We start from the raw sequence: 24,704 nt of genomic DNA, 5'->3' as shown, positions 1-24,704 counted from the left end.
GGTGGTTTCCTCTGACGGTAACCTTGAAGGAACAGCGTTTTAACACCTTGACATGCTATGCTGGGATAGACCTGTTTGTGCTTGTCCCAGCCGTGTTTAGGGGGAACTGCCTCTGAGAGGTGGTAGTTTTCTGTCATCTCTGCTTTCCACAGACCCTCATTATCTTGGATCAGCTCTTTTTTTTTTTTTTTTCCCCTTCAGTGAAGTCTGTGGAAGGAGTTTATAGAAGATTATCTGAAACAAATATTTCTTTGCAAACACTCCTGCCAATGTCGGATTCAGCCAGTGAATCAGGGTCTCCTGTTGGGATGCAAGGCAGAAAACAGCTCTTATATCTACTCAAAATGGAATATCGATTTCAAATTCATAGGCGAATTTTGTTCATATGCATAACAAGCTCATGTTTACTCAGTTGAATATTCTGTGAAATGTGCATATACATGTAAAGTATACTGATCGCAACTATGGAAGATTAAAAACTTAAAATAAAAAGTTGGGGGATTAATATCACACTGGAAGTTTCAGTGTGAAAACAATGTGGTCATACTGTTTTATGGCAAAATAAGGTACTGGTCTTCTATAGTGGGTCTGATGCTTATTATTCCAAATGTCAATAATATAATGCAAGATACAGTATGTTGTGCTAGCAAGGGTACCACCCGACTGACCGTGCTAACCTGGCTGATAATGGCCCTGCAGCTACAGCCCATGGGGGTGGTTTGTTTCTGTGTTCTTCTGCTGTACTTGGAGTCTCTGTGCCGTGATCTAGAGAGGAGACCTAGAGCAAGCTAATGCTTGTAATGTAACCGAATAACTTCACTGTCTAGGGCAGGGCAGTGTGAAACTTGCCTCCTCTTGCCTCCCTGGTGCCCTTCTCAAGCAGCAGATGCCTTGCTGTGAAAATCCCTTGGGAGTTGGGCATGTTGTTTCTATTTGTGATCTTTGGAAGTTGCTCCCATGCTCTACACTAACCTTTCAGCTTCCATTGGCTCGGCTTTACATGCATTGTTTTTATTTTGGGGTCCACAGGTGCCATTTTTCGGTCCTCTCTTTGATGGAGCAATCGTGACTGCAAAGCTCCTGCCAAGCCTCATATGTGCCACGTGCATCAATGCCAGCAGAGCCGTCAAGTCGCTCATCCCGCTCTACCAGAGCTTGTATCCTTTCTTCCTGCTGGGGCAAGGGTCCTCTTGGTAGGGTTCTTACTTCTGAATGTTCCTCTGTGGAGAGGTAAGCTTTAGTGAAAGTCCTTCCCATTTGATTTTATTGGAAAAGGCCAAAGGTTCCTTCATGTCAAGCTCAATGTTTTCAGTCGTTCACACCCAGTTGCCATCCAGTGTTTTAAAAATAAGATCATAACATCACAAGAGTGTTCTCACCAGCAGCTTCAGACAGTCTCTCTGGTGGTGGACTTGGACTTAACGCTGATGCTTTGAACTGTAAGTAATGAAAATACTCAATTTTCTTTCACACTAATAGAAGTTATCTACAGTGTATATTAGGCTAACACACAGAGCTCAGTTGTATTCTTACCTTATTCAAAGGAGTAGTCCAATTGACTTTACTCGGACTTATTACATTAATAAGACAGATGGGATTTGGCCTCAGATACAGATGTTTCAGTTCCCGAATTCCAGTTTTATTCCAGCCATGTCTGTATTTGGGCATTTTCAGAACATATTTTCTAACAGTTGCTGGAAGATAACTAGGTGGTATGCTTCTCTGTTACAGAAATTGTAGCATAGACTTTTATTGTGTGATATACAGACTAACAGCGTTATTACTGGTTTTCACTTATTCTAGGATTTTCTGATAATGCCATAACTATGCTAGAAGTGTTTTATAGCTTGTTTTGTTAACCATATCACTTATCTCAGGACCAGCACTCACTGCACTTCGTTTTCTTTGGGGAGCTTTTGATTTGAATATTTTTCGAACCATATGACTTTGAGAAAGAGTTTGTAAATGAAATGTTGTGATCTTTGAAAGAACATTGATTAATTAGTTTGAGACATATGTTTTTAAAAAACAAAATATCCTCAAAATACTGTTGTGTTTTTTTTTTTAAAGGCTAAATTTTATCTAGTATACTTTGCAAAAGTCATCAGAAATTAAAAGTAGCATTGTGGTTAAACAAATTTGTATTTTATTCACTTCATTGTGTACTCATTTTAAAACAAAGACAGTTAGTGGTTGTTGCGTAAGCAGCTGAATGCAATACATCAGCTGCAAAACCGTGGCAGTACTTAACAGATGATTCAAAACTTGCCAAGTTTTCCACTTTTGATGAGAGAAGTCTAGCTAATTACTGAAATTCTTCTATGCAGAATTTAGCTTAATCCATCTGCTTCTATAGTGAATGTATAATAATAAAATAGCGGTGTAGTAGAATTAATATAGGTAACAGCAGTTACAAGAATGAGGAGATCCTGTTGCCTCTTACTGCTATCCCAGCACCTCACTCCCGGTCGGAGTCCTCTGATTCCCGATCCTGCTCATCTTTTGGCTCTCAACATTTTGTGAGTGAATAGCGCTCAGCAGCCTGCTGTGCTCTCCTGCTCTCCGACAGGGTCTCTCTCTGGGTCCCTCCTTGTCCCCAGGGAAACATGAGCAGCACAAATATGATAGTGCATGCCACTTCTCGGCATATGTTTGAGGTCTCGCTGAAACAGCATCTGTCCCCAGATTCTTTTCTTCCTTTTTTGTGCCTGCTTTTGCACCAACGATATCTGTAGTGAATCAGCTGCCACTTATCTGTTTGATAAATGAAAGTGAATTGAGAAACTTCTGAAACTGGACAAAGATAATATGGCGGGAAGACCCCATCAGGATGACACTGGAGTGGGAGAGAAAGCTATCCACAGCTCTTACCATAGATAATGAAACACTTTTTTCTTATGGCAAAGGTCAACAATTATTACTCTCTATAAGCACAAAGATAATACTAAAATTTTTAGTGAGCCAGAAATTGGAATGTAAATGTATAGATGTGTAAAGGTGGTGTTTGAACCTGTCCAATGCAGTAACACTGCTTTGTGGCTCCCAAAGGGTGCACAAGCAGTGAATGACTTTGCTCTGGTGTTCACTTTGCTAACTGCTACGAGGAGAACAGGGGGAAAGCAGACCCAGCAATTTGAACAGTAAATGAGAGAGTTTAGTAACTTTGTCAGACTGGAGATGCAAATAACCCAAAGGTGAAATGGCTCAAAAAATTTCAGTAGAAGGGAGAAATAAAAAGCAATAATCCTGGAAAAGTAACCCATGATGTTTGGCAGCACATTAGACGTAACCTTGCAGTTCGGGTGAGTGCAGAAAAGCTTGTGTAAGGCAGAGCTGAGGAGTGGTCTGCCACTTCTGTTTGTCACACGGGTCATGTTAAAAGTCAGCATCCATAATAAGGATTAGTAGCTAAAAATTTTCTTGATTCCGGTGTGGTTAGAAATTGATTGAACACTTCCTCTGGCGTAAATGGTTCAACGGTGACAAGGCATTGAGTCCCTGATGCTTGTGTTGGAGCAGCGGCAGGGTGTGAAATACCTGCTGGGACCCTGCTCCAACCGGAGCAGAGCCCTGATCCTCGCTCCTGCCTTGCGAGGTGCGAGGGGAGTGAGCTGGTCGTGGTGCCCGCGGGAAGCACTGCCTGCGCGGGGTCGCGTGCTGGGGAGCTGGGGCAGCGTCTTGCCAGTAGTGACAGCTGAAGTCACTTGTTGGAAAGTCTGTAAACTCTGGTTACAGCTGCACTTGTCAGGGGCTTTAAGGGAAGTGTAATCAGCCACAGAGATTAATTTGCATCTCAATTAGGAAAGAGTCAGGAGGAAGCATAGGGTCTGTTGCTGGAAGGTTGTGGAAGAAATCTCATCAGGCACAAAAGGCTCCCAAGTCTCGGTGCTCCAGCGAGTGGAGGACAATATCCGAGTCCGGTTTCCATGGGGACCAGGACCGCAGAGCCGCGGGAGAATCTCACTGTGCGCTGTAATCGCTTGGTCATGATGACACAAATTCCACTGTTGTACCCAAATACATTTTTCTGTTGGAAATCTCTTTGAAAATGAGGAAGGTAACTATGGCAGACCACATCAGATTTTTTTTTTGTAAATCTATTTTTTATATTTATGTAACTGTTTCTGTTTTAAGGAACTCATTAGGGCGAGAGAAATAGTCGTTAAAAAATAATTAACTATATTTAAACTTTAGTTTAAAGCCATGCTGGCTACAAGTTCTTTGTATACATCAAATGGCATGCGATGGCATTACACAGGAGCAAAACCAGGGTAGTTAACGCATAGCTCAGTTGTCTTTTGAGTGGTTGAAGCTCAGTTGTCTCTGTAGCTGCTGCAATGTTTACATGGTCATGGATGATTATACATTAGTATATGTTCAAAATAACCGTTTTTTCAGGAGTGCATTCATTCTTGGTGCAATGAAGCATTGAGACTGAGCGGCTGCAGACCATACTGATTGGTGCTCTCACCATTCTTAAGTAACTGTTGAGTGTGAGGTAATGTGTTTCAGCAGCCTCACCAGTCTGCTTTTTCAGGCAATAATTTTTATTTTAAATATGCCTGTGTATTTTATGGAAATCATAAGCAATAAGGTGGCTTAAATTATATAAGAACAAGGAAGAATAATATTTAAAGTTACTAAAATTGTTGTATAAAAACGTGTATATTTATGCAAGTTTTTGAGAGCATTAAAGCCACCTTTTTATGTGCTGGGGAAAGGAAGGAACAACTAATCTCACAGACAAATAATTATGTATCAAAACTGAAGTTCCTCTTAATTAAGCCCAGTTAAAGCAGAGGTTGCTAATTGTCAGTATTTAAGAGTAACGCGAGTCTGTAAGCGGGGTGCCTTAGGAGATGAGAGCAGGGATGAAAAACAGTGCATTCGTAATTTGGTGCTTTGGTGCAGTGCTTTGGTAATTGTATTTGGGTTGAGCAGGGCCCCCTAAGCAAGGGCCTGTCCTGGCTCCAGTAATATTGAATATTTCAAAAATGGTAGGGGTGATGATATAAAACTGCATCTTTGTGCTCTCTTCCAGCTTATATTAAATTAATTGTATGCTGGAAAGGATTTTTGAACATTTGCATATTCTGGAGTCCCAGTTGCCCTAAGCTGCAGTAGTGCACATCTTTGGGAGCTGGTCTTATCTGTAAAGATAAATAGGGGGCGGGGCAAAACGGAGTTTGTATTTAAGTCTTTATTATGGGTCTGATTTACAGCTGCTGTTTAAGCTCACAGTTTTTAAGCTCAGGTGCTAGTAAACCTCCAAATATGAAAATGTAACTAAGTCTGCAGGTGTTTGACACTTTGGTCCATAATTTAACGTTGGTCTTCAAAAAGACTTTGGGATTTGGTGATAGTGATGTCTGAGCAGAAAACTCCCCTTAGAATGCCTAGGGCAATGCAATTTTGACTACCCAGAATCCAGATTGTCTTTCAAAATGGAGTAATTTCCTTGCTCCTTGAATTAAATTGTTCTTGTTTAGAGATTTGTTAGTTGGTCTCGGGTTTTACTTATGAAATTTCATAACCAGGATGCTTACTCTTTCCTGTCTCAGATGTTTCATAATAACAGTAGAGGTAAACATCCTGGATTCTTATATCTTTTATTGTCTTGTTTAAAAAAAAAACAAACAAAAAACAACCCAAACAAAAAGTGTAGTGCAAAATTATCTTTGCAATTAAGACAGCCGTTCTTTAAATTGCATTGGCTGAAAGATTGTACCAGACCTGGTTTGTTTTAGAAAAATGTGTAAGTGTGAGGTGGAGCAATGCTTTTTAAGCCTTTTCGCCTGCTTCTTAACTGGAAAGAAAAGCTTCTCAGAGGTTGAAAAATGGCCACAGTGATGAAGAGGAAACTTTGGTGAATTGCTGTCGTGATCTGTGAAGTGGCCCCATGTACCTGAATGTAAATGCCTGTATCTCTGTGTTTCCACTCTTCTACTAAAAAAAGCTTTTTAATTGGAAAATTATTTTGATGTTATTTGTAGTATCTTACCACTTTTTTTTGTCTCCACTATTGCAAATAACTATCATACTTCCAGTCCTACCTGGTCTCAAGAAAAGTAGGAGAGATTCTGACATGTCTGAAATGTTACCGTAGCTCCTTGTTACCAGCTTTTTGTAAGCAACCTACTGGAGGGTGTAAAATGTCCCTATGTGCAAGCATCAGTTGGCTTCTTTCCTGCGGTTTTCATTGATTTCCTGTAGTCTTTGGATTATTTTCTTAGAAATTTAAGCTACATGTATCTTCCTGTGAATGAGTAAATAGGGAGTTAGTTCCTGTTGGGGTTTACTGAGAATTAACATGTTTACTGTAAAATTAACTTTTTAAGCAGTCTCACTTTTAGGCTAAATTGGTTTGGTCTTATGGAAGGAAAAGGGGTTTGTTCTTATTCTACCTGTTGATTCCTGAGTATTTTTCATACTATTCTGTAGTATCTTGGTTAGAGTACAGTGCTGTGTTACTCTACAGGGGAAGAAGAAATAACCAATGGGGTGGGCATGCAGACTCATGTCTGTCAGCCACTATTTTTGCTGTCAAAACTGTCCATTTCAGGTAGCTGTGCAAGTGTTCTTGGAGATGTAATCCTAACAAATCTCTAACATAAGCTGTGCTGCTTCTGCCTTTTTCATTCATATAAACAGAATTATATACGGGCTGACCTAAATATTCTTAGTTTGGTAAGAAGAAAAAAATTACCACAGTGGCAGGTTGTGGTATTGTTTCCAAAGTTGTTTGCATCATTTGTTGTTCATTCAAAGAGAAAACCTGAAGGTAAAAGAGTTTCAAATTCTTCTTAAGTTTATCATGGATGTTCATAGTACTTCGGTGCGACATAATGCATCTGTGCATTAGACACTGAAGGTGTCTGTGCATTAGAACAAACAAAAAAGAGCATGATGAGGATGCATACGCTTTACATAATATCTGAGCACTGGATGTCACCATTTCCCTGCTTACGATTTGCAATCCTGTTTGTGGGCCAGAAGAAAACACAGCCCTTACTTTGGAGAAGTAATTTGATACATGAATAACTCTTAAAGTTTTATCCACTGTAATGACTATGGTATGCCTACTGAACTATACCAAACAAGTAGTTCATTAGGATAAAATCAAAAGACTGTCTAAATACAAAACAAAAAAAAGATATCCATAACTTTAATTCATTATATTGCATCCAAATATTAACACATCTACTATATATTAGTATGTCATGTCTGGAATCAAGAAGATTAAGCAAAGAACATCAACTTTGAATTCTGAATTAATTCCTTTTGTTGGTTTAAACCAATTTCTGATTAACTTAATGTAGAGTGACTGATCTGCTTACCTGCCTTATCAGAGACTAAAAAAGAATCATTTTTCCATCTTTTGCTATGATGGACTTAATTGTGTGAATGGCTGTCATATATTTTGCAGGTGCACATAATGTCAGATGCCTGAAGACACATTTTGCGTACACTTCAAAACGTACTTTGTTGAGCTTGCATTTAGAACTCTGCTTTGGTTATAAAGGGGTGTTTGATCGTACCGTGAAAATAAAATAGAAAGCCTGTTACTCTTTTTAGAGAAGGGTTCACAATTTGTTCCCTTTATTTCATCCAAAGAAGTTATGCCCTCAAGCTATATAGATAGGTGCTGTTAGAAATTACTATGAAATTCTAAAGCATGTGTCACAGGAGCTGTGACAATTTATATGACATGGCATCTGACAGTTTTCTGCCGAAGTGATCGGTTCTGGCTCGCAGGAGTGTCTTGTCTGTAGTCAGTCCTCTGCTGCTTTGTCTGCGGAGAGCAGCAGGTTTTACTTGCCGTCCTTCACTTTCCTGGCAGTTGCTGTAACCAGCCCTTGCGCAAGGGTTTGAGTTTCAGAGAGAAGTATTTGGTCCTGTCGCAGCAGTCTCTGAGGGATGCTGCTGAACGCGGCGGTGGTTGTACGGGGTGGTGTAAAGCAGCACTGACCTTCATTCTGCAGCGCAGCTCCCTGCTGGAGCAGATCGATGGCCGGGCTGTCTGTCTCTGCGGCTGCCTTCCCTCCTCGCAGCGAGAACCTTCTCCAGGCAGCGATCGATGCCTCTAATCTGCTCCAGCCTGTAATAAGTCATGCGAGGCAAAGCTTTTAGGTGGCATTACATGGGATTGTGGAGGCGGCTCTTCAGCTCTTATTCATAGTGCTCTTCATAGACTTGCAGAGAAATCTACTGCATCCCGCTTGTGAATATATAAAGAGTATATAATGCTTCTGCGGATTTAAACTTCACATGCTGCTGAATGATGTATGGACACAATGGTTTTAAATTTCTATATTTTTGTGCGTGCATCTGTACATACCTGTCCCTGTTCATAGTCCCTTGTTAGACACACGTCTTGTATATGCATTACTGTGAACTGCTGGTGAGCTTCACCATTTCACAGAAGGCAAGGGAGGCAGCAGTGAAGTTTGCATGTTAACAATACAGTTTATTTTTCTGCTATAACATGGGGCATCATTATTCTTCTCCATGCTGGAAGCTGTAAAGATCGCTGAGGGTTGTTGAGAAAGTCCCAAGCTAATTCTGTAGCAGAGTTTTAGACGGCACTAACTGCTGCCCCTCCTGATGATGATCTCTGTGCAGCAACTGTACTCTTCAGTAAGAGTAAATAAACCCCAACAGTTTTAAATGCTTTTATTTGCTAAGTGATTTAATGGGTAGTTCCAAAAATGAACCTGTGGTTAAGTGACATCATGAATGTAATGTTTTTCTAAATGAAAAGTGAATTCACTGTGCGATTTATGTCAGAAATGGGGGGGAAAAAAAAACCCAAACTCAACTTTGGGTTTGTTAAATGATGTACATGTGCACTAATTGAAAATAAGCTTCCTTAAATACACAGTCATACCTCTTTAGCCCCTACCAAAGACTGGAAAGTCATGATCTTGCTGGAAAAAGTACAGTACATAAAGTATAAGCAGCAGATCAGGATTGGGAGTTGGGAGTTTGAATCCTAACTCTCCTCTGCCATGGAAAAGCAAAGCTTTGCTGCTGCTTTGAATGAAACACTTGGTTTCTTTATTCCATTTCTTCATCAGTAATATTTTATTTGTTCATGAATAATTTTGCAGGAAACTGGGGGTTTTATTTAAGTGCTGTTTTAAACTTGTGTCCTAGTGCTGAATCAAACTTGAGTTGGGCAAAGGGTTTGTGTACCACTGCCGCTCTTAAGATTGCTGGGAGTAATGTTTATCCAGTTTAAATCTGTAAAAGCACAATATAGTTCTTCATATATTCACAAGCAAAATGCAGTAGATTTCGCTGCCAGTCTGCGAAGAGTACCATGAGCAAGGACTGAAGAGGGAAATGTACGGATTCTGAGGTTTGTACCGACTGGCCGATAGCTAGTAGGTATTCACGGGGTGCCTAACAGGGTGCTTATAGCACCCTGACGTTGGCCACATTTCTAGATTAACTGGCCACTCATCTCTGTCACCTGCAGTCCGCCGGCTTTGGTGGCATTGCTCGTGAAATACCTACAGTTTGGTCAAGCTGACTGCGATCGAGGTGTTTCTGTTGTTCTCCGTAAAAATAAAACAAGTTTATTAAAAGTGCAGTTTTGTTCACGTAATCGTGCCCTACCCAAAGGCCTTCCAGGAGGTCTGTGGTGGAAGTCTGCCTTCAATTTACCTTGCAATAACAAACATCGAGTCAGTGTGGTATAGGGTTTTTTGTTTATAGCTAACTAGTAAATGTACCTTTCATAGGAAGGTGTGAACTCAAGCTCCCACTCTCTTCAAGTAAGATACGGAGGTCCAAACACCTACCGCCCACTGTTTTATGTTTTCTGTCATATTAGACAAAGAACGTCTAACTTGTGTTTAATGAAAGGCTCTCTTTAAAGTTTGACAGAAGCAAAATTGATATATTCAGGTTACTACTAGGTATTTCATTCAATCTTACGGGGTGTTCTGGTGGGGTTTTTTTTTCCACTTACACACCAGACAAATTAAAGGGGTTTGTGTTCTTTGTATTTTCAAAGCAAGTTTTGATGATTTTGCTGTTCTCCCCCTGTTAACTTTAAGGGATACCCAAAGGCCTTCCAGGAGGTCTGTGGTGGAAGTCTGCCTTCAATTTACCTTGCAATAACAAACATCGAGTCAGTGTGGTATAGGGTTTTTTGTTTATAGCTAACTAGTAAATGTACCTTTCATAGGAAGGTGTGAACTCAAGCTCCCACTCTCTTCAAGTAAGATACGGAGGTCCAAACACCTACCGCCCACTGTTTTATGTTTTCTGTCATATTAGACAAAGAACGTCTAACTTGTGTTTAATGAAAGGCTCTCTTTAAAGTTTGACAGAAGCAAAATTGATATATTCAGGTTACTACTAGGTATTTCATTCAATCTTACGGGGTGTTCTGGTGGGGTTTTTTTTTCCACTTACACACCAGACAAATTAAAGGGGTTTGTGTTCTTTGTATTTTCAAAGCAAGTTTTGATGATTTTGCTGTTCTCCCCCTGTTAACTTTGAAGGGATTTGTGTAGCTAAAACCTCCGTTGTATCTTTTGGAAACTTGCTTCTGAATGCTCACTTGCACTTCGGATTTCTGAGGGTTATTTTTGTTCGGCTTTTGTCACAAATGGGTGGGGGGAAAAAAAAGTAAGTAGAGTTTTATCTGAATGGACTTTAAATTTAATTCAGGCTGTGCAATCCTCACATGGATAAAATGCACATTGGCTTCGGCGTGAGTTTCGCCTGACTAAGGCTTGTCATCTTGGCCCGCTTGCTGCATTGCTGGCAAGAATAAAGATGACACTTGTATTTGAGCAGAGCAAGGCGCCCGGCCCTGAGCCCGTGCTGCAGCACTGGGGAGACCAGCGGGCGCAGGGGAGCAGCGGCAGTGGGATTTTGAGGAGCGGGCTAAAATCTCTGAAATCTGGGCTGCGCAGGACCCGACAGCACTGGGGTCGATCCCCTCTGCGGCGGGCTTTGTGCGCGCTCGCCGTCTCATTAGCATGCTGGCTCGCCGCCGCCGCTGCGGCGCGCTGGCTCTGCTAGCTCTGCTAGCTCTGCTAGCTTACCAGCTGTTCCTGCTGCTCGCGACAATGTCCAGCGTGTTCGGATCACCGGGTTCCTGCGCTTGCCGCCGCGCGCAGACAGCCTTTCCGCTGGGGATGCCCACGTGGCCGCCCGTCAGCAGCGGCACCGCATAAAGTAGTAGGCCCTCGCATGGCATATGGTGTCTGGATTCATACAAGATGCAAAACTATTCTGCCGCTAATGCACAATGACTCATAGCATTGCTAATTTTTCTAACAAAAGCCCACTTCCACACCCACACTTTTAACCCCTCAGGCTAAAAAGCCTCTTCTTTAGTTTCAAAGCCTTGGAAATGTAAGGAGGTGGCTTCTGGATCAATATATGAAACCCTATATTTATTTAAAGCATATGCAAGTTCTAACACTTATTTTAAATTTCAGGAAAACACAGTTTTCAAATCGTTGTTCTAACATGGGGTAATTTTTTTTGTTCCAAAGTAGATTCATTGTCAAATGTTGGGAATTTTTAATTTTTTGGTAGTTACGTATTACAGAAATAGTCAGAAGTCAGCATAGATAATAAAAAGTTATCTTCATTTAAGAGAGAATCAAAGCACTGTAGCTAGTAGATCTACAATGATCGTATATTACAGCGTGAGTTACCAAGCCGCTTATTGTAAGAAGCTTGTAATATCTGGCTATCTTTCCTATATACTAGCTCTTTGGGGAGAAAAATAATACACTTTCCAACTAGAGGGAGCTGCTGGTATTGCTGGTGCTGATTCTTAACCTTCCAGTCTAATTCCTTTGTGCAGAAAGTACAGCGATCGTTTCTACGTTTTAATAAAATTAAGTTAAATTGCCCCGAGTAATTTAGATTAAAAGGATGTGTCTTAATTTTTACAGTGTAATCATCAAATTAAACTGCAAAATTCAGAGAAAACTAAAGCACATCCTGGTTGCGTGGCACACGGGTACTCTGCATGAATGTGGAATTATATAGGTCATGAAAAGACTCGTTAGAAGAGAGAGTGAAAAGCTGAGGCTTGCTTACTGTTATTGCCCCGAGTAATTTAGATTAAAAGGATGTGTCTTAATTTTTACAGTGTAATCATCAAATTAAACTGCAAAATTCAGAGAAAACTAAAGCACATCCTGGTTGCGTGGCACACGGGTACTCTGCATGAATGTGGAATTATATAGGTCATGAAAAGACTCGTTAGAAGAGAGAGTGAAAAGCTGAGGCTTGCTTACTGTTGTTACGAGACAAAAAGGGTAAGGGAAGTATGAGCAGTAGGGAACGGAGCGGGCGGCGCGGCAGGAAGCTCCCCACTCCCTCCATCGCAACAAAGGAACAAAGGGACCTGCGGTGAAAGATGAAGGTGGCCGAGCTCGGCGGTTCGGGCTCCCTGTGAGCAACTTGTTACAGGGAACCCCTGCGGGCGGTGCTTCATCAAGGTTAATGCTCCTACAGGGAATGTTTTTAAGGAGAAGTCCTGGCTCCAGGAAGTCTTTACTAGGGGATAGTTTGAGAGCTTTTGTGGGGCTGGTGACTCCTCACCGGCCTGCTGTGGGATTCCCAACGGGTCCGGCGCGATGCAGCATGTCCTTGCCACGGCCGAAGCCCAGGTGCCGACCTCAGAAACTGCGGTTTCGATCCAGCAAGGCAGTTCCCGTGTCCCTGAAACCGCGTGTTCGCCTCTCCACGGGTGGTGAGAAGGCGCAAAGGATGCAGAAGACCAGCTACATGTGCACATGGGCATTTTCATGTGCGTGTCCCCAACGATCCGGGCACTTGCATTAATACAAATGTGTAATCGCCAATATAGGTTTACGTCATTTTTCAAACTTTTCTTCTTTTTCTCTTTTAAAGAAAACCTGACTTCAGTATATGTTTTTCATGAACCATACATGCTGCAATCACTTCATCCAAAAGTTAAGAAATCATTTTCTAAACAGGAAGAATGTTTTTAAGTTTAGCTTTGAATTGTCTTACTGCTTTGTTTCCCTCTTAGTAAAAATGAGCTTCCGAATTCGGTGTTGACTATGCTTTGAGGAGGTGAGACTAGATCACCTCCTGACATCCCTCCAACCTGACTGATTCTGTGCATCTGATACGAAGAGGATGAGGTGCATAATTTTTGTGTCTATTATATAAAAGCTACTTGAATGGGTAGCACCATAATCTTATATCATTCTTTAAAGAGGAAAGGCTTTCCCTCTACGTGCGCTTGAAAAACTTTTAAAGCCATCCTGTTACTGGGGACTTTTTTATTAGGTTGGGGACATAAACGTGGAGATAGCAAGAGAGAGGAATAGGAGAAAGCTACTTTTTCATAGTGGGTTTATTGGCTGGCGTATTTAATCTGTATTTTTTTCTTTCCTCAGTATCATACTTTTGTGTGTATTTCACAGTAAGATTAACTGTCAGGGTTCTAGTGTATAAACAGGAGCAGATGGCTTTTAATGATTTCTTAAATGTAATGCTAAGTAACAATCCAGTACATGTACAGCATTTTCTGTTTAAAAAAAAAAAAAATTTCTCAGTTCATTTGCTGTTTTTAGTACTTCCTCTGAATTGGCCTGGGCCAGGTTTTTTTGAGAACTTGTAAGTGTAACTTCTGCTGAACAGCTAGATTTATTGTACCTATTTAGGATTATCCATCTCATGCATTTTCACCTGTGTAACAATGTGGATGATGTTATAAAACCTTGCTAGTCTGCGGTTTGTTGGCTTCCTTAAATAAAATAGGCATTCTCCTGCCCACCTTTCAGCTGGGCAAAGTAGTATTGTTCAAGTAGCAGTTATTTCACTTAGAAATCTTAGTCTTATCACTGTAGCAAACAAACTTGGGGTTAGCTCGGTTTTTCATTACTGCGGTCTTGATACCAAAAATGCAGCATCATGAAAGTGAAGTCATTAAAATTTAGAAAATAACCTCAAGCCTAGCATGCATTTTTCTTTTCTCCTGTTCCTGAAAGATCTTACCTTAACTTGTGCCATACCTGTGACTCTAATTAACTTCCTGGTATTGAAAGTTGATTTCTGGAGTTTTTAAGGGCTGTGTCTGCCAGACTGACACCATTAAGGCAATAGAAGTGTAGCAGTACAAAGAAGATGATAAAAGTATAGAGCCATTACTTTGGGGAGCAAGCACTGAAGCTGATCTTCAGAGACTTCACATATCATAAGTGAACTCCTCCCCTTACTATTAACTTCTGTCTCCATCTACCACCTTCCTCTCCCCACTACCAGCATCTATTACAGCTGGGAAATTTGAGGCTCTGAAAACACCGTTTCCCACAGGCAGCTCCAGTGGTAAGAAATTGAAGTGGCTGGGATTATTTTTCTGTCCTTAACTTTTAATTAAAACTGCGTGTTATTTAAAGATTTGGAGTTGTAGGAATAGCAGTTACACCCACACGTATCAGTCTGAATAACCTCAACTACACAGTTTTCCACATAGCTGCGTTTTCTAATTGTACTGGTTTTAAACAGCCTCTGTACCTGATGATTGACATCTCCACTTCACTGGGAAGATAAAAAGAAGCATCGGTGTCTTTATTTTCAATGTTGTATTTAATGTGCGACAAAGGGTTCCCGTTCTCTTCATTTCCGTAACTGGTTATTTTTCAGATCATTGCCTTGTTTGCTTTGCTGTTGCTAACCCTTTAGGTACTGTAGTGCCCTGCACTCTCCTATGGCTAATCAATCCTCCAGGATGCCAGAGAGGGACAGTGCAACCCTTATAGTTAAATCACTGAGCGTTTTTATGGGGCTGGCAGTAGAGAGGAATTGTTCCAATCCAGAACAACTGTTTTAATTCAGAAACGTTTTCTTTATAGGCTTTCGCAGAGCCTGTTGGTTTTTGTGCTCCCATGTTTTATGACTTGTTGCCATGATAATTCAGCTCATCTTACAGGTTTCTCTAATTGTGATTGATGTGTAATCATTCATTTTATTGAACCTCATTAAGGTCTGCAAACCTCTGTACCAACTTACAGTAATTAGAGCCCAGATAGCCATTCCATCTGTTCACAAGCACTGTTTAATTAATGAACTTCTAACGTGTTCTTTGCCTTGTAAAAGCCCTTAGTATTCTCAAGTTGTTGAATAGGATTTGCATGCCAGCATTTCCGTTTTTTTTTAAATACCACAGCAACATGCATTTTGGAATCCCAAAAGTCAACACACAAAGTACTGGGATCTCGGAAAGCAACATGAGCAGATTTTACTTTTAGTTTCAATCTCTCATGTCAATTACAATATCTGTAAAACTGGTGTTTACAAATAAAAGGCTCACACTGACTTTAGTGTTCTTTTTAACACCCAAAACAACAATTTTTAATCTTTCCTTGTATCATTGAAGAAGATATACCAGAAGAAGACGACCAGTAAACAAAATGTTTCATTTTTCATTTTAGCAGTTATTGGAAGAAGATTAGAAATACGATGCATGCAGACACACATTTTCCTCCCCTTGTATTTCATCTTTTTGTTACATTTAGAGCATCAGGACTGAGACAGCTTTGGTGGGGGGTTTTTTGGGTTGGTTTTTTTTTTGTAGTATTCAGTATAATGAGATTTTAGGATGGAGTGGAATCCACCAGTGCTGCTGGAGTTATCATGGAGACTATTGTAATAACGGACCAGAATTGCAAGAAAACAGTAGGACAGAAGTTCCTAAACACTTTGAGTGTTTCTGCTGCTTTACCTCTGTGCGTTCTGACTGTGCAGTAACAACCGAGTCAATGATTTATGCAGGATGAATAAATAGTTGCATTTTTTAAAAATGAAAGTAAAATTCTGTTCCCTTATCAGACAGAAGAGGCAATATTTCAAGAGTGTCAGGATTTTTAAGAAAAACAGTCTTGGAAGACTTCTGTATATTAAGAATGTATAGCCAAATAGTTGTGCTGAATGTGAATGTCAAATTACTATCGTGACCGACTTTGGAGCTAGAGAGATTAGTAAAGGAGAAAAAGGACGCTTTTGCCTAGGGCATTTTTGCATTCATGATCTGTTGCTGTTTTTTATATATGGCACAGTATTGTAGTACTGTAGTTGTGTTTTACCTAATTTGGACTGATCTGTGTTTACCTTAAATATTCAGGACAAGAATTAAGTCATACTACTCAACTCCCTCAAAATCCTTTTCAGCATCCAAAGGCAGACCATCTGTCTGGTCCAGCCATTCTCTCCTCCCCCAGTATGTGTTTTAGCTGGTGCTTTGAGTAAGGCTGTATCCTGGGGAAGCAAAATATGAAGTGAAATAAAAGTCTTGGGTATGGGGCTGAAGCCGCCGTGTTTAGAAAAGTGAACTGTATTGCCTGCCTTCTAAATTTCAGACGTTATTTGCAAAATGAGTATAAAGGGCCCCTGGTTTTTGTTGTACCTTCAGTGTGCTGTTCTGTAGCATTGTGGGTGTCTAAGGTAAGGCACAGGCGAATTTTGCTATGTCGTGATAGTTCTCAGCCATGTTAATCTTTTGTCATGGGTTTTCCTCATGCCACTGTCCTCTTTTGGACCAATTATAACATGAATGTTGAGTGTTTTCATTGCCCTAAAAGAGAGATTTCCAAAACGGTTATTTTTAATTCCTTTTCCTATATTTCCATATGCTAACCCATCTTCTCACCGCTGACTTCACACTTTAACAGTCCGCTTAAGCAAATCTAAACGTGGTCTGCTGCTCCTGTTTGTAACTGAAGTAGTTTAACTTTCAGGTCACTGACATAGCTGCAAGAAAAATGTGTTTTTCTCAAGCTTTTTGGGAAGTGCATGTGTTTTGTTTGGGAATGTACCAGTTTGTGCGAGGTATCAGGTGTGTGAGGCTCAGCTTCGGTGCCTCTGCTTTCTCCATTGGTGACGTTCTGCAAGTCAAAGACTGTGATCTTACTTAAGTTCTTCCGAGATGTCATTCCACTGGCTGTGATTGAGTTATAACAAAATGAATTGGGCTTTTTTTAGGAACAAATTCATTCAGCATGTGCATTTAATAAGGTTTGTTTATGAAATCATGCCATTCCTTTACAAGCTGATAGTTATGAGGATGCAGTTCTGGGATGCATCCTGGGGATGCTCTGGGATGTCATTCATGCTCTCCGCAAGCATTTGGAGTCAACAGTTTAACACGTTGTCGGCAGAAGAAAAATGTACAGACAATCTTGGTGAAATTTTAGCAGCAAACAGAACATCCTGATGAAGGAATGAGAGGAGAAACATCTTGCCCTTCACTCGTTTTCCCTTTCCCTCTCGTTGCTCCACAGGCAGCTGCAGGTCTATCTCATGTTGTGGCCATGAGTAACCATCTTGCAGCAATCCTCCAAAGCTGCTGTACCATCTTCTAGGCCTGTATCTGCTGAAGAAACGCACTTAGAGTTCTGATTACCTGTACTCTCCTTTTAGCTGCTTCTTCAAAGGAACAGAGTAAAAGTAAGGTTTGCCTAAGTAGAAAAGGCGTAATCAAAGTCGTCCCGTCTGCGGTGTTATGCAAGAAGTAATGATTTGATGGAGAGTGTATAGAGAGCTGTATTGCTGAGGCATTCTTGCAGCATTTGGTAGTATCGTGCTGTTGGCGGGTGCTCTTGTTTTCTGGAAGTGCTTTTCTATATGCTTTGCTGAGCAGAGATCTGTCTAGATCAAATAGTAGCTCCTAAGTGTTTGCTTCTCCGGGCTGATTGACATAAGTCTTCTGCAGTGCGAGAAGATCTACATGCACAGATCTCTGCGCTTACTACAGCAGAATGGGCATGATTAGTGAGATATATGTTGTATATATATTTTAGCAATATTTTTCTTTTAAAGCTATAAGCACAGGTCCCATTCCACCCTTAGTTAGCTAAGTAGAAGTGCTAATTAAGTGAATTACACTTAAGGCTGTTCCGTGATGGGTGACTGATTTTAAATAATAGAAAATTACATGAAGATTTTAATATTGCCTGTATTTTGTCTACTACTAATTTCTTAATTTTTTTTTTATTTTAAGATTAAAATATTTGTAACAGTTTTTCTCTATGTTGCCTGTAATTGTGTTTTACATTACTTGGGTTTATTAAGAGAGATAAGAAGGATGTCGTTCTATCAGTTGTTAAATATTATTGCATGCTAATCCATGTTTTAAAAGTTCAAAGACTGCGCTAGCACATCTTTCTCCGTTCTTTTTGCTGTTGGTAAAGATGTCCTCGTATCAAGCATTCACATTTGTGTGAGAAATAGAATTCAGTTCAATCCATGCATAGATTGTCAGAAAGATTAAAGTGTGCATCATGCAATTTTTCTTCTTTCAGAAAGGGGCCTTTGATGTGCTAATGTTCACTTTCTCTCTTTTCATTCAGAAGTGCTGGTCATTGTTTTGAGCTGCAGAACAGTATCTGCTTCATATAGGCAGATTCTAATACCCTGGTAGCCCAACCTTGCTCAAGGTAGCGTAATATAAATATGCAATAATATTAATGGCATTATACACTGGGATCAGATAACAGTGTGCCTGCACAGATAAATACCACGGCAAAGCCAAGGCATTTATTGAAAATAGATGTTGCAAAAAAGCCAAATATTTAATTTCAAATAATCCACTTAACGTGTGTCAGTGTTACTGCTGTTATACCAAGTCATGTAACTCGGTTTTAAAATAGAAAGAAAGCTTGGCAGTGCAATAAGCACTGTAGTCTGTTAAAATCACTCTTCAAGACAAGGCTGTAATGTATTTCCAAAGTTAATTAGCAAGTGAAATTATTTGGATGGCCTCATCTTGTGTTGCAGCGGATATTTTCCAGCAAATGGATGAAATTTTGCAGGCTGCTCACAGGACCAACCCGCAGCTCACGTAGCAGGGGACTGATGTAGGTCATGACACAGTCGTCGTAACAAATTTGCATGGAGAAGGGCTGTTTATAGCTACTCTTACTTTTGCCAAAGGCACCGATTCTCCTTTTGTTATTGACTGTGAAGAAATAGTTCACTGAATTCCTCATGAAGATAAATATGGAAAGTGTTAGTGTGTAACTGCGCAGGAGTTATTTCAGTGTTGATTGTGTTCTATAGAAGACAGAATAGTTGACAAATGAGTGATAAAAACCTTCCTTTTAAAAATTGGGTGAAATTTGGTGGTCGAGTTTTGAGAGAGTAAGTTAACCGTAAACTAGCCCCTGGTGATGGATATTGCAGGAAAGTGTCATCTAATATGCTGAACAGCTTTCTGCTAAAAATTCAGAAAATTTGTGTTTCTCAAGCAGTAGAAAACTATAGCTTTCAAAAAGCTGTAATTATAAAAACAGTAAGTTGCAAATTAAACAGTAAAGTTGGACATGTTTAAAACTGTTTCCCATATTATTTCTTATTTTAATTAAAAATTAAATTTTAATTAAAGATGTTAGTTCAGAAAGCTTATAGCTGGACAGGTATTTCATTGATAAACTTAAAACTTAACAAAAATTGGAAGAAAACTTAAATAAAGAAAAATCTTACATAAGCCTGCACTTGAAATATTTTCTAGTGAGGTATGATGGCAGCAGCACGCAGCATTACTGCTGTGTAGCTTCTTCCCTAGGTCACTGTCCCAATATATTCTCCTTCTCTGTTTGCTTCCACCAACTTTGCTTCATTAGAAATTTATCTTCTGCTCTCCCCCTTTCTCTTTGGGATCCCCATGATCTCCTTTTATATATCTGAAATGACTCAGCAGTTAAGGACTTCAAAGAACTTCAGAAATTTAGCTTAAAGGGCACTGTCTTCAAGAAATAGCGTTAACTCTAAGAAAATGATGAGTTTCAGTGGAAGCCAAGAACAAGAAGAAAACTTCCCAGGTTTTTGCTCAGCCTGTTTCTGTGATGAGGGCTGTGCAACCTGGACCCCTTTCGTGCCCTGAAGCCCGTTGAACAGCCTGACTCCCGGGCATCCTGCAGAGGCTCATGCACCAGGTATTTAGCTCTTCGGCACACATATTTTGTTAGGATCCTTCTTCTGATCTATAAAGCTGGAGATGGTGCTTCAAGGCACATGCCGGGGAAGGGTCGGCCCATTAGGTGATTTGTGGTCATCTTCAACACTGTACACAAAAGAGCATTTCTGTGCTGTCTGGAAAATGAGATGTGTCAAAAAGATCTGGCAGGAAGCAGATGGAAAGGGCTGTGCAGAGCAGAACAGCTCCGCTCTTTCACTGGGGGCTCTGATGTGGGTTTTTTGATAGCCTTGGAGAAAGGGACCAGAGGTACGCAGTTGTCACCAATTGTCATCCACTTCTGCCTGGTGCTGGCTCACAGGGAGCGTGAGCAGAAGTTGCTTCTGACTCTCGCGTGGGATTTCCACTCTGCATCATAGCTTTCTCTGTGGCAGCACTAGCTCACTTGTTTGCCTTCTCAAATCAGATTAATTTTCTGTTTTAACAAAGTGCTGCCATTCTGTGAATCGGCCATAATCTCATCGCGGTGGAAGTGTGTACTCCATAACCCAGACACCTTGGTGATGGGCAGGAGTGTAAAGCCTTTGCCAACGACCCATTGCTTGTGCAGCAGAATTGCTCACTGACACGTTCCCCGTTGTATTTGTGCGACTCCAATCTTCTAAGCACCTGGGGGGTCTTCACCACAGGGGCGGGTCATTCCACCTCTTTCCCCTGTGATGTGCAGCTTCCATAGCCCAACTCCAGCCTGTCTCTAGTGATGCAGTACGCTTTAATAGCTTTTAATTTGAAAACACAGACTAAATGCCCTGATCTGGAAAGGACTCCAGTGGCACTTCATCAGTTCTTTCTGACCACCTTGCTGGTTCTTCAAAGCCCTTCACATTGTTTCTATAATCTAATTTCTTCCTATACGCAGAAGTAGTTTTTCTTTTGTACTGTCTTGGGGCAGTTTTCGGCACTTCTGTTCTTGTTCCTCTGTGCATTATATTACCTGCATACAATAGTCTGTTTTCTGGTTGAGTCTTACTCTCACATTTTTTTAAAGTTAGTTTAAAACTGACTAGTCCTAGGTATTAAAACAGTGACTGTCAACTAGGGCTGCGTAGCCACCCAAACAGCCCTTCGGCATCCTCCCTAGTACTCTCTCTCCATTTTCACCATAATTTCTCTTGTGCTTGAATTTAGAACTTTGTTGTTTAAATAGTATATCATACAGCTCAGTCATTAGCTCACTTCTTGCCCCATAATTAAATGTGATGATAAGACTCTATGGCCAACTTGAGTTGCTTAAAACATATGGGGAAATTTTTTTAGAAACAGTAGAACGTTTAGAAGAAGTTAGCAGCAGTGAAACTATTGCATTAACTAGCCTTTTTGTGAAGGAGTTGCTTACATTTTCAGTTTTGCTTCCTTCCCTCCCCATTCCACCCCCCACCCCCACTTTATAAGTAAAAAAAGCAGATTTCATAAACATGCACCAGAATTTTAATTTACTCCTTTGGGGAAACGGAGAGACATCACAGCATGCACACTGGCTGAGCTACGCAATGAAAGGGGAATCCATTCCCCCTACTGAGAGGTCACTTCCAGGGAAAAAAATGTTATTTTAAATGCTGACTTAATCATCTGCTTTTGGGGATCAAATTTTCCTGAAACGGCTGTGTGCCCATGACAATGCTGCGTGAGCAGACAGTGGTGGGTACGTACTGCTGTACCTGTTGCAGGCTGTGTGCTTGAAAGAGTATTTTAATTTAATGGATTTTGAGCAACATTATTCAAAGATCAACAAAAGGCATACTGTGTTATATGAATAAAAGATTTCCTCTGGATACTTGTTAACCCTACAATGCCTAGCTAATGTAATTGAAGTGCAACCACCTGGCAGGGAGATTTCACAGTCAGCTGCCAAGGAGGGCCCCGGACCGGAGTACCAGGTGTTGTGCTGTGCCTGCCTGATTGTCGCAGAGGAATAAACAGCATGATTGCGCTGGGCGGCTGGGGTGAGGAGTGGGGACGGCTGCCAGGCAGGGACCCCACTCCCAGGGCTCCCCGGTGGGCTCAGGTAGAGCGGGAGTTACAGGGGCTTGTACGGAACGAAAAGGGGGCAGCACGAAAGTATTGGCTTGAAATTAAGCCCCCAGAAAGCTCTTGTGGCCTCACGGTTCACAAAATCAGACCTCAGAAGATGTTTTTCGATGTGTTGTCTCTATTACTCAGAGCCCCGTGCCCAGGAGATCCCTTGCTCAGTCCCTGGGTCTCTGCTTTGGAATATCTACAACAGTTATGAATATGTCAGATTATAATTTTAAACCTTCCCCTCTATTTTTTTTTTTTTTAATTTAAAACTGGGACATCCCACTGATTTCTTAGTGGTCTTTTTCTCATTTGTTCTTTCTTCCTATCCTCTAGTGTAGAGCAATTTCCCAGCCTGTATCACTGCAGCAACAAGTACATTTAGTGTTGAGCATCTTGCAAATGGTGTCACTCTTAATGGATGTGATAATAAGCCCCACAGTTACCTATCCCTGACTGTAATGAATGTAAATTATCAAGTATAATAGACCTGAAACCGAGCCATTTAGTGTTAGTCCCAGAAATAATGAAAAGATCTGTAATAAACTAGAAGGGGCAAAATTATTTTGTGTAATTATATTTTGTTATGGTTGTAGCTGCCTGATCCTTATACTCTTATCAAACTGACAGTGATGGTTTATTAACCTTTAGTAGGTGAAAAAAAATGATTATAAATTAATCTGAAAAGATTTTCCTTTAACCGAAGACTGAGAATTTGAAGGAGAGATTGCTAGTCTATCGGTTATATCCAAGGCGCAAAGGTGACCTTTGTATGTGTGCGACGGGAGGTGAAATCCCATACCGGTAAATTCCAGGAATCCCATATGTCCGTGTGCTGCTCATCAGCAACTCAGTGCGGCCAGTCTCATGCGCACACAATGCCCTTTGGCCGTGGGATGGTATGCACTCTTAGAAATCAGTGTCGTTGCACTCGTTCTGGGCGGGGAGCTGGAACCATGCTTGATTAAAGGTATTTCAGTTTATTTTTTTCTAGATTATGTGTTAAGATCCTTTATGGTATATCCTTTTAAAAAACAAATAATAAATATAAATGTTTGCAAATAACTGCTTCACAGTTTGTAAAACCTTGTATTTTTAGAAAAATTAAGCTTTCCAAGGATTTACATTTGGAAAACATTTAATTTTGAAAAGCTGGAAACGTCACTATTGAATATCAAGAAATGAAATATATTTGTGCAAGTGACACACTGAGTATTATATTCTTATAAGCAATGGAGTGGTTCATTCATTACCTCTCATCAGGCTTACAGTACTTTTTACTCCTTCATTTAAGGCATAGATTCTCCCATCAACAAGATGTGTATGTGATGCAGGTCGGTTTAGCAGACAGCTTGCTGCTGTCATTGTGGGCAAAAAGATTGATTCAAAACTAACTGAATTACAATTTTTGTTTCAATTTATTTAAAATCAAGAAAGGCATTTCCTTTTGTTCATGTAGCTAACAACAGTCTCCTGACTTTTCCTTGGCGTGTATGCACCATTTAAATAACACCTTTAGCATCTTGCTCAGAAACTTGAAACACAGACTTTTACCTGCAAATTTGTAGATGAATATAATCTCAGCTGATATATGAGTCTGCAATTGCCAGCCCATCCTCCCTGCCCCTGAAAGTTATATATGCAAATACACAATGAAGTGTGGACTCCTCCCTGTTTAACACAGATTTTCTAGGTAATTTTATCATCATCTCATCTCACCGTTCTGCAGGGCTGCGTGTTTAGCTATCTAGTAAATTAGTAAGCAACTTAGAGCATTGTGTCAAGAGTGTGTTATATGTTCATTAATCACACCCAGGCGTGCGTTGGTTTTGCTGCAAGGAGCGTTGCGGTTTCACAAAACCGCAGTCAGTAATGCAGGTGTTTCCCAGGTAAGGCAATTTCGATGCTTCTTTAGAGAAAAGGCCAGCTAGTTTACGGAGAAAGGTTCTGTGCTTTTGAAAGGTGCTTTGGATCATGATTGCTCGAAGACGTCCTCTCGTTTTGCATGGTCTGGCGGGGGTCTGTGGGGAGCGGGGCACAGTTTTGGTAGGGTGACACAGCGCAGGAGCTGTCCTCAGCACCCCCTGCCCGTGGGGACCCCCTCTGCCACCCAGCTGCCCGCAAGGGTTGGTGTGCTCTACCTCAAGAGGTGCGTTGGCGTGTAGCTGGGTGAACCAGATTCCTCTCTTCAGTTATGTCAACTATTTTGCAAGTGTTTTCCTGCCTTTGCACTGCTTGTCGTCTTCAAGCTGTCAGTAATTATCCCTTTTTCAACTTACAAAGCGTCCAGATTTCTGAAGTGAATGTGCAGGGAAGTATTTTGATAATTTCTGCTTGCTTTCCCTTCTCATTTAAATGTAATGTTGAGACAAAAGTTGACTTCTGATTTACTGTAGCAAAATTATCTTGCAAGTTACTTAATTGTCTTGTAAGTCTGATGAACAGTTGTTGTGGTTTAACCCAGCAGGCAGCTAAACACCACGCAGCCATTCGCTCACTCTCCCCCCTCCAGTGGGATGGGGGAGAGAATTGGAGGGGAAGTAAAATTCATGGGTTGAGATAAAGACAGTTTAAAAGGTCAGAAAAGGAAGGGAAAATAATGATAAAAGAATATACAAAATAAGTGATGCACAATGCAATGGCTCACCACCCGCTGACCGATGCCCACCCCGTTCCCGAGCAGCGGGTGCGGGCCCCCCCCCCC

General features: G+C 40.8%; 1 protein-coding gene across 1 annotated transcript in view; it reads left to right on the top strand.

The window, feature by feature from the left end:
* RALGAPA2 (Ral GTPase activating protein catalytic alpha subunit 2) overlaps positions 1–24,704 on the top strand; it is a 143,512-nt gene that overhangs the window by 89,575 nt on the left and 29,233 nt on the right. Inside the window, exon 39 of the mRNA XM_019474419.1 lies at positions 1,030–1,157. Within this exon, the coding sequence (XP_019329964.1) occupies positions 1,030–1,157 (128 nt within the window). The remainder of the gene's footprint in view (positions 1–1,029; positions 1,158–24,704) is intronic.

This window comes from Aptenodytes forsteri, unplaced genomic scaffold, assembly GCF_000699145.1.
Source record: "Aptenodytes forsteri isolate BGI_AS27 unplaced genomic scaffold, ASM69914v1 Scaffold185, whole genome shotgun sequence".
Classification (NCBI taxonomy): Eukaryota; Metazoa; Chordata; class Aves; order Sphenisciformes; family Spheniscidae; genus Aptenodytes; species Aptenodytes forsteri.
Note: the sequence above shows the minus strand (reverse complement) of the source record. Positions and strands in the feature narration are given on the sequence as shown.